The sequence below is a fragment of the Heterodontus francisci genome, chromosome 3 (genome assembly GCF_036365525.1).
Source record: "Heterodontus francisci isolate sHetFra1 chromosome 3, sHetFra1.hap1, whole genome shotgun sequence".
NCBI lineage: Eukaryota > Metazoa > Chordata > Chondrichthyes > Heterodontiformes > Heterodontidae > Heterodontus > Heterodontus francisci.
Window position 1 is genome coordinate 189918585 of NC_090373.1, and position 14539 is coordinate 189933123.

The following is a 14539-nucleotide window of genomic DNA, read 5'->3' on the forward strand; positions in this document are numbered from 1 at the left end:
AGGCTATTATTGGGAAAAAGCAGACAGAGGTGGGGGGAGGGGGGGGGGGGGATAAGATCACATGAGATAGCATCAGGTCAGGCCCCTGCTATCATCACGCCGGGACTCAATTTCACGGCGGCCGATGGCAAGTCGGATGGGGACTCTGCTTGCATTTCAAACGAGCCGCTAAAAGATAATTTAAATGATTAAGGAGGCAATTGAAAATGATTTTACAGGTCCCTCCAAATACTTTCAAAAGCTGCCGTGCACTACTCAAGGGTGGCAACAGAGTGGGAGATGTTGGTGTTGCTGCACTTAGCAGGCGTGCAGTGAGGTGTTTCACTTTCATTGCAAGGAAGGAGTAGGGCAACCACGTATTTGGTATCGAGGCCCCCCCTGAGGAGTTATTCCTCCAATCAGGGGACTCAGTGGAGAGGAGCCTGAAAGTGGGGTGGGCTGGGTAGCATTTCAGTGCCCACTGGAAGGGTGTTCCTGTGATCATGGCATGGTCCAGGTGGCATGGGCATCATGCAGGCTGATTGGGGTCCGTGGCTGGAGGCTGAAGGGGTCTGGTTGCTAGCTGAAGAGGATGGTTGCTGATCGCAGGCTTCCTGCTGGCCACAGTTTGATACTGGGTTTAGATGCTAGCAATCCTTTAAACGTGCCCCAGCGCTTTCTTCTGCGTCAGCTGATGTGGCTGCTACATAATCGGCTACCCTGCCTACCGGCCATTAATTAGGCAGCCGGCTCAACGTTCCACTGGGAACAGGAGTTGGAACAGAAGGGCCTTAGTCAACTGCTTCCAGTTCCGCCTTCCCTTTCCCACCAAGTCCTGGGAAACCAGGCAACTTATTTTGCTTTCCTCCTCCTGCCTTGCCCAGGGATGTTTCCAGCATGGCTCAGTTGGTAGAATTCTTGCCTCTGAGTCAGAGATCGTGGGTTCAAGCTCCTCTCCAGGGATTTGACCACATAATCCATGTTGACACTTGCGTACAGTACCGAGGGAGTGCTGCAATGTCAGAGGTGCTGTTCTTCAAAACAGAAATTAAACAAAAAGCCCTGTCTGCCCTCTTAGATCAATGTAAAAGGTCATGTGGCACTATTTTAGAGCAGGGGCATTCTCCCTGCTATCCTGAGCATTTAACCCTCCACCAATATCACTAGAATAGATTATCTGGTCATTTTATTTGTCTGTGGGACCCTCCTGCGTGCAAATTGGTTGCTATGTCTGGCTTTGTTACAACAGTGACTACTCTTCAAAAAGAACTTCTTTGGCTGTGGCATGCTTTGGAACATCCTGAGGTTGTAAAAGACATTACAAAATGCAAGTTTGTTTGTTGTTTCTGGGAAGCCAATTACAGTAATAGGGTGAATCTGTTACATAGAACAGTCATCAAGTCCTTACCAAAGGGAACGATGATGGGACAAGTGATGCTGTAAGCTACCACCACTGTGAAGATACACAGCATCCATGCGTAATTCACTCCAAACTCAAATTCATATGCTTGATGCTAAAAGGCAATGAAATGTACATCAATGATTCTTAAAAGTGGCATTACTCAAACATTATCCTTCACCATGGCAAGCCAATCCCACCTAGGAAGGAACATAGGAGCAGGAATAGGCCATTCAGCCCATCGAGCCTGCTCTGCCATCCAATTAGATCATGGCTGATTATCTACCTCAATGCTATTTACCCACGCTATCGCCATATCCCTTGACGTCATTAGTATCCAGATAGCTATTGATTTTTGTCTTGAACATGCTCAACGATTCAGTTTCCACAGCCTTCTGGGGTAGAGAATTCCAAAGATTCACCATCCGCAGTGAAGAAATTCCTCATCTCAGTCTTAAATGGACTAGCCCTTATTCTGAGACTATGTCCCCTGATTCTAGACCCACCAGCCAGGTGAAACATCTGATCTACATCCACCGTCACGTCCTGTAAGAATTTTTTTAAAGTTTCAATGAGATCACCTCTCATTCTTCGAAACTTGAGAGAACACAGGCCCAGTTTCCTCAGTCTCTCCTCATAAGACAATCCCACCAGCCCAGGGATTAGTGGTGAACCTCTATTGCATTCCCTCTATGGCAAGTATATCCTTCCTTAGATTAGACGACTAAAACTGTAGACAATACTCCAGATGTGGTCTCACCAAGGCTCTATACAATTACAGCAATACATCTTTACTCCTGTACTGAAAACCCCTTGCGAAGAAGGCCAACAAACCATGTGCCTTCCTAATTGCTTGCTGCACTGGCATGCAAGCCTTTAGTGACTCATGAACAAGGACACCCAGGTGGCTTTGGACATCGACACTTCCCAACCTTTCACTATTTAAGAAATATGCTGTCTTTCCATTTTTTCTACCAAAGTGGGCATCAGGGATTGAATCTTCAACAAACCAAAATACTACCTTAATGCATTTTCCAAATGTATTTATTAAGTTGCAGTGTTTAGGTTAGAACTATAGGCGATGTGATTAAAAGTATCTAAGAGAACAGTGTGAAGCAGCAGGTTACATTGATGCTACAACAGAGTAAAGGCCTGCTACCTGACCCGAACCCAACGGGACCCGACAACATGTGTCGGGTTTGGGTCGGGTCCCTCTTCCGGGTCTGGTTTTCGGGGTCTGGTTGGGCCGGGCCTGGGTCGGACACCCACAGTATTAATTGGACTTGAAAGGTTGTTTAAAAAGATGAAGGTTGGAGCCACAAAGTCAGTGATTGTTTGGTCACGAGTTAAACAGAAACCCGTGGAGTTGTGCCCAGACAGGTTGTGCCACACTGTATCAGTATCTGCATTGCTTAAAATAAACATAACAATTGCCCGAAGGCTCAGAAAATATTATACATTACCTAGACTTCTGCTTTACAGGTTGAAATACTTGCTGCAAGTTTATCCAGTGAGCAGCTGAGATGCAGAGACCAGGAAGGCCCTGAGTGATTAATGATTATAAAATATACAGTATTTATATAAAAAAGATAAAATGATCACTGTCAGGACTCTAGTCTACATACGTGTGAGGACTGGAGTCCTGACGGTGATCATTTTATATTGCAGCAAGTATTTCAATTTGAAAAGGTGAAAAACGGATTTGGAATTGGAAGGTAGGTGAAGGGAACATTCTGGTGGTCAGGTTGGGCGCGGGAAAAAAATGGAAGGACTCGGGAAGGGTCAGGCTAGGGTCCGATGTGGTTCTGTCAGGTTCGGGTCGGGGTTTTCCTTCCAGACCCGAGCAGGCCTTTACAGCAGAGTAATGGGCCAATTGGCCCAACTGGTCTATACTGGCGTTTATGCTCCACACAAGCTTCCTCCCACCCAACATCATCTGACTATCAGGATAGCTTTCTACTTCTTTCCCTCTCGTGTATTTGTCTAGCTTTCCCTTAAATGCACTGGGTTAGAACCCAGCCCAGACAGACAAGATGAAAGCTTCTTCTGTCAGCTGTGAGGGTGCGATATGACATGGATTTGGACATAGTAAACCTAATTCCTGCAGCACAAAATTGCAATTAATTCAGTGCATGTTGGCAACCTCACTCAGAGGGTACAGTAGAGAGTATAATTGTGAGGTTGGGACGGAGGCATACAAAAGATCATCGACTCTATCTGACTATTCTATACAAGTGACAGCATGGCTCTGTTGGTGGCATTCTAACCTGAAAGGCATACTCCAAATTTAAGTGCATAATCTAGGCTAATGCTGCAGCACAGCAGGGGACATTGAGTCCTTTGAATGACACTTAAATCAAGGTGGATTTTAAGGGTGCCATGGCACTATTGTGGAAGGTGAGCAGGGCAATCTCCAGATATCATGTCCAACAGTTCTTCACCAACATCACTCAAACTAGATTAACTATTATTTCATTACTGTTTTTGGGACTTTGCACAAATTGAATACTGCATTCACTAAGACACTGCACTTCAGAGTAAATTATCTGTATTATATATTCTGAAACACTAATATAAATGCTTAATTTTCTTGACCTTACTGGAGAGTGCTTGTTGTGATTTTTGGAGCCAAGGTATCCCAATTTTGGTGAAGATTGCACCAGAACAGCTATTAATGGGTTTTAAACAGACTCAAACTACCTAATTTGCATTTTCTTTTCATGAGTGCAGCTGCAAGTTTGGATGGACACATGGAGCATCCAATAGTGGAGAAGGTGTAGGGGGTGAGTAAAGCAGGCATGTGAAATTTAAAGGGGATTAAGTCAACTAAAAGGGGAGTATCAAAATAGGCCATCAAAAAATTCTGAAAGCTTTGAGCGCTTCAGAAGTCATCTCAAGCCCGAAAATGGGCCACGGCACAAAGTATCGGAGAAGCCATAGGGCCTATTAGCACCTGAACTCCCTTTCTGGCAGCTGCTGAATTGGAGGTGGTTGTGAGGGAGACGGGCCCAACTTCCCCACCCACCCCCCACCTTGTTCTGGTTTACCAGGCTCGGGGGAGGGGGCTGAATGATCTACTTCTGCTCCCATGTTCCATGTTAAAAACTGTGACCCTACAACATGAAGCTTGCTCATAGGCAAACCCACAGAGGACTAGGACCCACCTGTTTGACTACTTTTCTCTCTGCAGCTGATTTGGCCATCAACATCCTGACTGTGTAGAGCAGTAGGCTGGGGAGACGGAGGAGAGCCATTGAGTTCCCAATGAAGGCAGCCGCAATGATATAGTTCACAAAGAAGGCGCCCTGATCAGGGAGAAACACGCACCTGGAAATAAAATAAGATGACAGCATCTAGCGGAGAGCTACAGTCAAACTGCCCTGTGTCAGAGCTCCTCTGGCAGCAGCAACCATTACTGGTTCAGCTTGAGTTTTAAACAATGTAGTGCCTTTCCTCTAATGCAAAGGCTGCTCTTGTTGGGGCACTATTACTACTGGCTACTGGTGGAACCAAACTAGTCAACTCTAGCAGAGCACCCTGCCCAGAAACCCATCCTTCAGGCATCTCACCCTCCAACCCAAGATAAGTTACCTCTCATACAACCCTATCAGAAACCCACCCCATAACCTCATCCTTCATATGCACAGACACATCAACTGATGTCTCATCCACCCCTCATACATTACCCATAAACTCATCCATCATACATACAGAGTGCTCACACACAGATAGACATCAACGTATGCATCATTCATCCAGTGTATACACACACACAATATCTCAAACATTTACCCTTCCCCTCCATACACCCATACCTTAAAGATACCCAATTATCCATCCGAAAAACTCTGCGTCCTCCAAACCTACGCAAACTCATCACACACACACTTGCCCCATAAATCCATCCCTTTCAAACTGGATCTCTAATTCCTGCTGTACGTGAACAGCCTCAAGAGCATGATACTCACTCAAATCTAATCTTCGCTCGCTCCAGAAAACTCCTGTCAAACAGCCATCGAAAGAAGACATCTAGACTGCAACACAGAGAGGGGCACATGAAGTGACTCAGTTAAGATATAGTTATGCCATTGTAAGGGTACATAATTAAAGCTTGAGAGGATCAAGCCAGAGGGGAAAATTTAAAAAGGACTCAATCTGTACAGCCCAAACAAAAGAGATTTAATTAGACGAGAACAGAAAGTGTCGGAAATGCTCAGCAGGTCTAGCAGCATCTGTGTAGAGAGAAACAAGAGTTAATGTTTCAGGTCTGTGATCCTTCATCAGAACTGGCAAAAGTTAGAAATGTAACAGTCTTTGAACAAGTGAAAGGGGGAAGAACAAGAAGAATGAAGGACTGTGATAGGACAGAGGGGGTAGGGAAGAGATTAAATGACAGATGTCATGGAACAATGCAAATTGAGTGCTGGACAGTTATAGCAAAAGACAAAGCACGAGTCCAGAGAGGGTGTTAATGGCAGAATAATGAACAGCTCTGAACGAAAGCAAAAACATGAAAAATAAGTTTAAGATTAGCACATGGTTAAAAAATATATATATATAAATAAAAAAATATTTTTTAAAAAATGGGGCTCATAGTCTGAAATTATTGAACTCAATAGTGAGTCCAGAAGGCTGTAGAGGAGATGGCATTGTGAACATCGAATACAGTATACGCAGATTGGGTGATCGCTTTGCAGAACACCTCTGCTCGGTCTGCAAGCATCCCAAGCTTCCGGTTGCTTGCCATTTTAATTCACCACCTGGTGCTCATGCCCACATTTCTGTCCTCGGCCTGCTGCAATGTTCCAGTGAACATTAGTGCAAGCTCGAGGAACAGCACCTCATTTCCTGATTAGGCATTTTACAGCCTTCTGGACTTGCTATGGAGTTCAATAATTTCAGATCATGAGCCCCATTTTTTAAAATTTATATATTTTTTCTTTTTTGATTAGTTTTTAACCATGTGCTAATCTTAAACTGATTTTTCATGTTTTTGCTTTCGTTCAGAGCTGTTCATTATTCTGCCATTAGCACCCTCTCTGGACTCGTGCTTTGTCTTTCGCTGTAACTATTTAACACTCCATTTGCATTTTGTTTCATGACATCTGTCATTTAATCTCTTCCCCCCTCCGTCCTATCATAGTCCTTCCTTCTTGTTCTTCTTCCCCTCTCCCCCCTTTCACTTGCTCAAAGACTGTTACATTTCTAACTTTGGCCAGTTCTGATGAAAGGTCACTGACCTGAAATGTTAACTCTGTTTCTCTCTCCACAGATGCTGCCAGAACTGCTGAGTATTTCCAGCACTTTCTGTTCTCATTTCCAGCATCCTCAGTATTTTGTTCTTAGATTTAATGAGACATCTCACTGAGGTTTACCAAATACTAAATGGTTTATGAAATAAATCCTGGAGATTACAATAAGACATGATAATACAACCGGAAGTCAGAAATATACACAATTGAGAAGTAAATCTCGATCACTATTAGTTTGAGCTTCCTTACACAAAGAGTTTAGAGTATCTGGAGTAATTTACCAGGCAGACTGGGGGATGAACAGGCCAAAAGAAAAATCGAACTTGCATTTCTATGGCATCTTTCTCCACCTCAGGATGTCTCAAAGTGTTTCACAACCAATAAAGCACTTTTGAAGTGTACTCACTGCTGTAATTTAGAAAACACTGCAGCCAATTTATGCACATCAAGGTTCCACAAACAGCAATGAGATAATCATCTGTTTTTGGTGGTGTTGGTTGAGCAATAAATATTGGCCAGGACACTGGGATAACTCCACTGCTCTTCTTCGAAGACTGCCATGGCATCTTTTACATCCACCCGAGAGCGCGGACCGGGCCTTGTTTTAACCTCTAATCTGAAAGACAAGACCTCCAACGGTGCAGCACCTCCCCCAGTGTCAGCCTAGATTCTGTACTCAAATATCTGGAGTGGGACTTGTACCCACAACCTTCTGACTTAGAGGCAAGAGTTCTACCCATACAGCCAGGGCTGACACCTTCAAAAGAAATTGAGAAGTGATCCAAAATAGGATCACCAACAGGAGAGATATAAGAAGCAATAGACCAACTTTCAGAAAGGAGATAAGTGGAAAATTGGAAAGCACATGGCCCCTCCAACTTGCTGCACCATTCAATAAGATCATGTCTGATCTTCTACCTTAGCTGCACCTTCCTGCACTAACCCCATTATCCCTTGATTCCCTTAGTATCCAAAAATCTATCAACCTCTGTCTTGAATACATACAAACATGTGAATTAGGAGCAGGAGTAGGCCATTCGGCCACTTGAGCCTACTCCGCCATATGATATGTGGCCTCAACTCCACTTTCCTGTCTGCCCCCCATAACACTTGACTCCCTTGTCTATCAAGAATCTATCTAACTCAACCTTGAACATACTCAATGACTGAGCATTGGCAGCTCTCTGGGGTACAGTATGCCAAAGGTTAATAGCCCTTTGAAGAAGTTTCTCTTCATCTCAGCCCTAAATGCTTGACTCATTATCATGAGACTACATCCCCTAATTCTGGATTCCCCATGGGAAACATTCAGCATCGAACCCGTCCAAGCCCATTATGAAATTTAAGTGTTTCAATGAGATCAATTCTCATTCTTCTAAACTCTAGGGAATATAGGTTTAGTCTACTCAATCTTTCCTCATAGGTAGGGTCCTACCAAATTCACAGTCAAATTTTACAAATTTCATGGTCACAGCATTTTAAGAATCATGAATTTCACATATTTAAACTGTAAATTTCATGGTGTTGCAACAAACCATGAAAATGATCTATTTAAAATAAAAGACAAAAGTGGTTTCTGCTTTCAAATGGCATTTATCGTATACTCAAAAACTATTGTAAAAAGCTGACTCTTAACAGATCACATTCTTTACTCACTGAAGTCAGTGGTTGACTGTGAGCACGGAGAAACCTACAACTGTCTCTTTCTTGATTCCCTGTTTCTGTGCTGTGAACACCTGTCCGTGTTTAGCAACAGTTCTGTCCATGTCAACGGAGTTTGTTGGAATTGTCCTCACAATGTGCAGCAAAAACCTTCAGTAGGTAGTCCTGTCATATTTATTTACACTTAGCAAGTAACCACCATTTTGCACATTAATGACTGAGCATTGGCAGCTCTCCGGGGTAGAGTATGCCAAAGGTTAATAGCCCTTTGAAGAAGTTTCTCTTCATCTCAGCCCTAAATGCTTGACTCATTATCATGTTGACTACCTGTAACTTTGGGTTTTTGGATCAGGTTTTTCTAATGTTATGTTGGTGCTTGCAAAAGCATCCACAAGTTCCATTGTAACCAACTGATGATTTTCTGAGCCCTCTGTTAACTTTTTAAGAAGATGAAATTGTTGCTTGTTTTTTTGTCTGTTTATTTTCCAGCAGTGCGGTGTCAGATGCTCCCTTACTGCTGCAATGGCTTTTGGACTCTAAGTGGTGCTGAACCGTTGCCCTCCGTGTGTGATTGTACAAAACACAGCAGCTTGTTCTAAACAGTATTCCACCATCGGCATGCAGAATTTGGCTTCCAAATTCTTTCACTCTATGTGCTGCAGTAATGGCTGTGGCCCTTTTTGATTTGCTCATTCTGGCATTCTCACTTGTCTGCTAACACTTGACACTGCTTCTCTCAAAATTGCATGGGAAGCCCCCCCTCATCTACCAATCAGCGAGTTGAGCCCTTTATCAATCAGTAAAAAGCACAAAGTTCTCAAAATGGGTGATTTCCCGGAGGACCCGAGATTTTAGGGCCCTGAATTCGGTGGGGTGTTACTCATAGGACAATCTGCACATCCCAGAAATCAATCTAATGAACAGTGTTAGAGGAAATATCAATAATAAAACATGAAATGCTGGAAATGCTCAGCAGGTCGGGCAGCAGCTGTGGAGAGAGAAACAGTTAACATTTCAGGTCAAAGACATTTCATCAGAACTGGGAAAAGTTAGAAATATAATAGGTTCTAAGTGAGTGAAAGGGGAAGGGTAGGAAAAAGGACAAAAAAGGTCTGTGATAGAGCAGGAGACAGGAGAGATTAAATGACAAGAGTTTGTGGTGCAGGGCCAAAGGGAGTGGTAATGGGACAAGTAAACAAAAACAAAAGATATGTCTGGAGGAGGTGTGAATGGCAGAATGATGAATAACTGCCATCCAAATGCTGAAATATGGGGGGTGGGGGGTGTGATGGGGGAGCTGGTAGGAAAAAGAGAGAATAAAACCAAAACCTACAAAGAACAGAATCAAAATGGTGGTTGGTGGGTGGGGGCTGCAGAGATTATAGTTTGAAATTGTTCAATTGCATGTTGAGTGCAGAAGCTGTAAAGTGTCTATTGAAAGATGATGTTGAGCTTCACTGGAGCACTGTAGTAGGCCGAGGGCAGAGCAAGGTGGAGTATTGAAATGACAGGCGACTGGAAGCTCGGGGGCACACTTGCGGACTGAACGGAGGTGTTCAGCCTCTATTCAAGGAAGAAGCAGGGAGTCCTAAAACTGTCCTGGTGGAAGATGGAGGTGGTGAGAGATTGGATATCCCTGGTGAAGAGATGGTTAGGACCAGGAAATTGGAAACTGTTAAAGTGAAAGAGGGCATCGGAAGAGTCACAGATATAAGAAATGGGAAGAGACTGGACAAGGGGAGGAAAAAAAGAGTTCAGATAGGAAGAAATCAGTTTAGTGGGTCAGGAATTGACAAACGGTGTGTCCAACAGGGAAGTCCTGTTTGTGAATCTTGGGGAGTAGGTAGAAGTGGGCTGTTTGGGGTGGGGGAAACTGAGATTGGAAGCTATAGAGGGAAGGTGGCAACTTTTGCTGTCACCCCCTCCCCTCCCACCAGAACCATGATAGGGTTCCCCTTGTCTTCACCTCTGACCCAACCAGACTCCGTATTCAAAGGATCATCCTCAGCCATTTCTACCACCTCCAGCATGATGCCACCAAGTCCATCTTCCCCTTCCCTCCCAACAATCTGAAGGGACTATTTTCTCCTCAACACCCTGGTCCACACATCTCCCTCCCCCCCGCCGCCCCCCCCAACACCCCTTCCATTGCACCCTTTCCATGCAAGTGCAGGAGATGCAACATCTACCCTTTTACCTCCTCTCTCCACACCATCCAAGGCCCCAAACACTCCTTCCAGGTGATTTACGTGTACTTCTTTCAATTTGGAATAATGTATTCACTGCTCACAATGAGGTCCGCTCAGTCTGCAATTCAGTCTCCATTCAGACCCTGAGCTTCCAGTCGCCTGTTATTTTAATTCTCCACCTTGCTCCCACTCTGACCTATCTGTCCTCGGCCTGCTGTAGTGGTCCAATGAAGTACAACATAACCTCAAGGAGCAGTACCTCATCATTTGATACAGCACCTACAGCCTTCTGGACTCAACATCGAGTTCAACAACTTCAGACTGCAATCTCTTCCCCTATTTTGTTTCCTTTTCTTTGCAGGTTCCAGTTTTATTCTCATTTTTCCCTGTTTCTGCTTTTGGATGACAGTTGTTCATCATTCTGCCATTCACACCTCCTCTAAACACATCTTTTGTCTCTTCACTAGTACCATTACCACTCCCTTTGGCCCTGCACCACCAACTCATTTGTCATTTGATCTCTCCTGTCTACCACCCTATCACAGACCTTCCCTTTTGTTTTTTTTCACTCCTTTCGCTTACTTAAAACCTATTACATTTTTAACTTTTCCCTGTTCTGATGAAAGGTCAGCAACCTGAAACATTAACTCTGTTTCTCTCTCCACAGACCTGCTGAGTATTTCCAGCATTTTCTATTTTTATGCTTTTGTATTAGAGGAAATATTGTTAGTACAGAATAGATTCATGAGAATGGCTCCAGGGATGAGGAATTTCAGTTATGAAGATAGATTGGAGAAGTTAGGACTGTTTTCGTTGGACAAGAGAAGGCTGAGAGGTGATTTGATAGAGATATTCAAAATCATGAGAGGTCTGGACAGAGCAGATAGAGAGAAACTGTTCCCACTCGTGAAAGAATCGAGAACGAGAGGGCACAGATTTAAAGTATTTGGTAAGAGAAGCAAAAGTGACATGAGGAAAAACTTCTTCACGCAGCGAGTAGTTTAAGTTCTGGAACGCGCTGCCTAAGAACGTGGTGGAGGCAGGTTCAACTGAAGCATTCAAAAAGGAACTAGACAGTTATATGAAAAGGAAGAATGTGCAGGGTTAAGGGGAGAAGGCAGGGAAATGGAACTGAGGGAGTTGCTCTTTCAGAGAGCTAGTGTGGACTCGATGGGCCGAATGGCCTCCTTCTGTATTGTAACACTTCTGTGATTGTTAGTGATCCTTCATTGCACTCCCTCTAAGGCAAGTATATGTTTCCTTAGGTAAGGAGACCAAAATTGTACACAGTACTCCAGGTGTAGTCCCAACAAGACCCTATACAATTGCAGTAAGTCGTCTTCCCTCTTATATTCTGATCCCTTTGCAGTAAAGGCTTACATACCATTTAATTTCCTAATTGCTTGCTGTACCTGCATGCTAACTTTCTATGATTCATGTTCAAGAGCATCCCAGTCCATCTGAATACCAACATTTCCCCATCTGTCACTTTTTAAAAATATTCTGCTTTTCTATTTTTCCTGCCGAAGTGGGTAACTTCACATTTCTCCAGATTATATTTCATCTGCCCCATTCTTGCCCACTTATTTAACCTGTCTAAATCCTTTTGCAACCTCTTTTATGTTCTGATAGCTGATTTTCCCACCTAATTTTGTATCAGCAAACATGGATACATTACACCTCATCTAAGTCATTTATTTGGATTGTAAATAGGTGAGGCCCCAGTACTGACCTCGTGCACCAAACTAACCTGCCAATCCAAAATTGACCTGTTTACTCACGCTCTCTGTTTTCTGTCCATTAACCAATCCTCAGTCCATGTTAACCTATTAACCTCAATCCCATGAGTCTTAATTTTCTAGAATAACCTCTTGTGTGGCACCTTATTGAATGCTTTTTGAAAATTCAAATATATTACATCCACTGGTTCCTCCTCATCTACCCTGCTAGATACATCCTCAAAAAACTCAACAGATTTATCAAACACAATTTTCTTTCATAAATCCCTACTGACTCTGTCCAATCATACAATTTTCTAAGTGCCCTGTTATCACACCCCTAATAATAGATTCTAGCATTTTCCCTACTACTGATGTTACACTAACTGGTCTGTAGTTCCCTATTTGTTCTCTTCCTCCTTTCTTAACTAAGAGGGTTACGTTTGCCACCTTCCAATCCACGGGATCATTCTGGAATCTAGGGAAACCTGGAAGATCGCAATTAATGCATCCATTATCTCTATATCTACCTCTTTTAAAAACCCTAGGGTATAGGTCAAGTCCAGGGAGTTTGTCTGCTTTGGGTCCCATTAATTTCTCTACGATTACTAGTATCCTTAAGCCCCTCATTTTCACTTGGTTCCCCATTACTTCTGGAATGTTTTTTCTGTCTTATATCGTGAAGACAGATGCAAAGTATTTAATAACTGTCATTGCCTTATTCCCCATTATAATTTTTCCCGTCTCCGCCTCTAAGGGTTCCACATTTACTCTCACTAATCTCTTCCTCTTTGCATAGTTATAGAAGCTTTTACAATCTCTTTTTATGCATTTTATTTGTTTATGCATTTCTGTAGCACCTTTTCACATGCCTCAAACATCCCATCATTCTTCACATGCAATGAACTACTTTATCAGTAGGCAGACTTAGGACAGAGAATTTGAGTTTGTGAATTTGAACTTAGGTTTCTTTTACATCTGGAAATAAGCTGGTAACAGTTCAAAGTAACCATAAATCTGTCAAATTGTCGTAAACCATAACTGGTTCGCTAATTCCCTTTAAGGTTGGAAACATCCCATTCTTACTAATGTTTCCTGTAAGCTGCGGGCACGCGTGGCCGCACAGCAACCCAGAAGGTACCAGCGCAGTCTGCTCATAAGTTTTCCTTTAAGAAACTGCTGTGCATTGACGAATAGGCCATGCACAACAAAAGAAATGTAGAGGAGATGTTGGTCCTTACCTGGTCTGGGCTATGTGCAACTCCAATCCCATAACAAAATGGCTTGCTCTTAACTGCCCTCTGCTGGTTACTGAGTATCAAAGAGTATCATGGCAAATCAGAATGGACAATAAATGATGATCTTGCTGGCATTGCCCATATCCTAAGAATGGATTGTTTAAATATGAGTTAGCTTTGTTGCTCAGACTTGATGGAGTCCTTACCTTGTTAGGCCTAGGGATGGCAGTATCAGCACCATGATAATGAGAAAGATGTAGAGTTTGTGCATTGTGATACGGTTTTCTGCAGACCTGCGGAGAGCAAGAATTTCAAAAAGATGGATATTCTCAGAAAGTGAACAAATCGCTGAAAAGCTGCCGGATCCCCATCTCTGGGCTAGGCCTCAGTGTTAGCAGGAGTCACTGAACACAGCTTCAGAAAATAATGTCATGTTTGACCTGATCCAGTTCTTTTTACTTGAAGTCAGTGGATCAGGAATTTCCTAAAGTTTTTGGTGTGCTAAAATTAGGTCCTGTGGTCTCAAGGGGGAATATTGGGAGATGAAGTGCAAATTTACTAAAGGACTGTACACATATAGTGTTGTTTCCAAACAGGGTTCAATCACGAGTAGGGTCTGGTCATTAGTGGGGGTTCACTAAGGCCTCCTGCTGAAATCCTTCCTGTTTATTAATAAACTGAAGCAGAGTAATTACATTCACAAATGAAAAATTGTATGGTTGAGTCAAACTTAGGAGCTCATTTAATATTTAAAATTAAAAGACATCGAGAACTTAGGAACCAGATCTAGATTACTCAGTCCCTCAAGCCTGTTCTGCCATTCAATGACAACATGGCTGATCTGTATCTTAACTCCAAACTTCAACCTTTGCTCCATAACCCTTTAGACACTTGGGTAGTAAAAATATCTATCGACCTCAGATTGAAAGTTATTGATTGAGCTAGCATTTACTGTGAGGAAGAGTGGGAATCTGGGTAACATTCTGGTGAATCTGTGCTGCACTCCTTCCAAGGCCAATATACCTTAAGGTGCCGTGCCGAGACTATTCACAGGACTCCATATGTGGTCAGAGATTTATAGAGCTGGAACAAAGCTTCACTT

At 43.1% G+C, this 14539-nt stretch overlaps 1 protein-coding gene across 4 annotated transcripts in view; it reads right to left on the minus strand.

Moving 5' to 3' along the window:
• LOC137365328 (CSC1-like protein 2) overlaps positions 1-14539 on the minus strand; it is a 94456-nt gene that overhangs the window by 15407 nt on the left and 64510 nt on the right. For all 4 annotated transcript variants that reach the window (XM_068027924.1, XM_068027923.1, XM_068027922.1 and 1 more), the window contains 4 exons: positions 13644-13730; positions 5347-5412; positions 4543-4705; positions 1388-1493 (listed from right to left, as the gene is read on the minus strand). In XM_068027924.1, coding sequence (XP_067884025.1) covers positions 1388-1493; positions 4543-4705; positions 5347-5412; positions 13644-13730 — 422 coding nt within the window. The remainder of the gene's footprint in view (positions 1-1387; positions 1494-4542; positions 4706-5346; positions 5413-13643; positions 13731-14539) is intronic.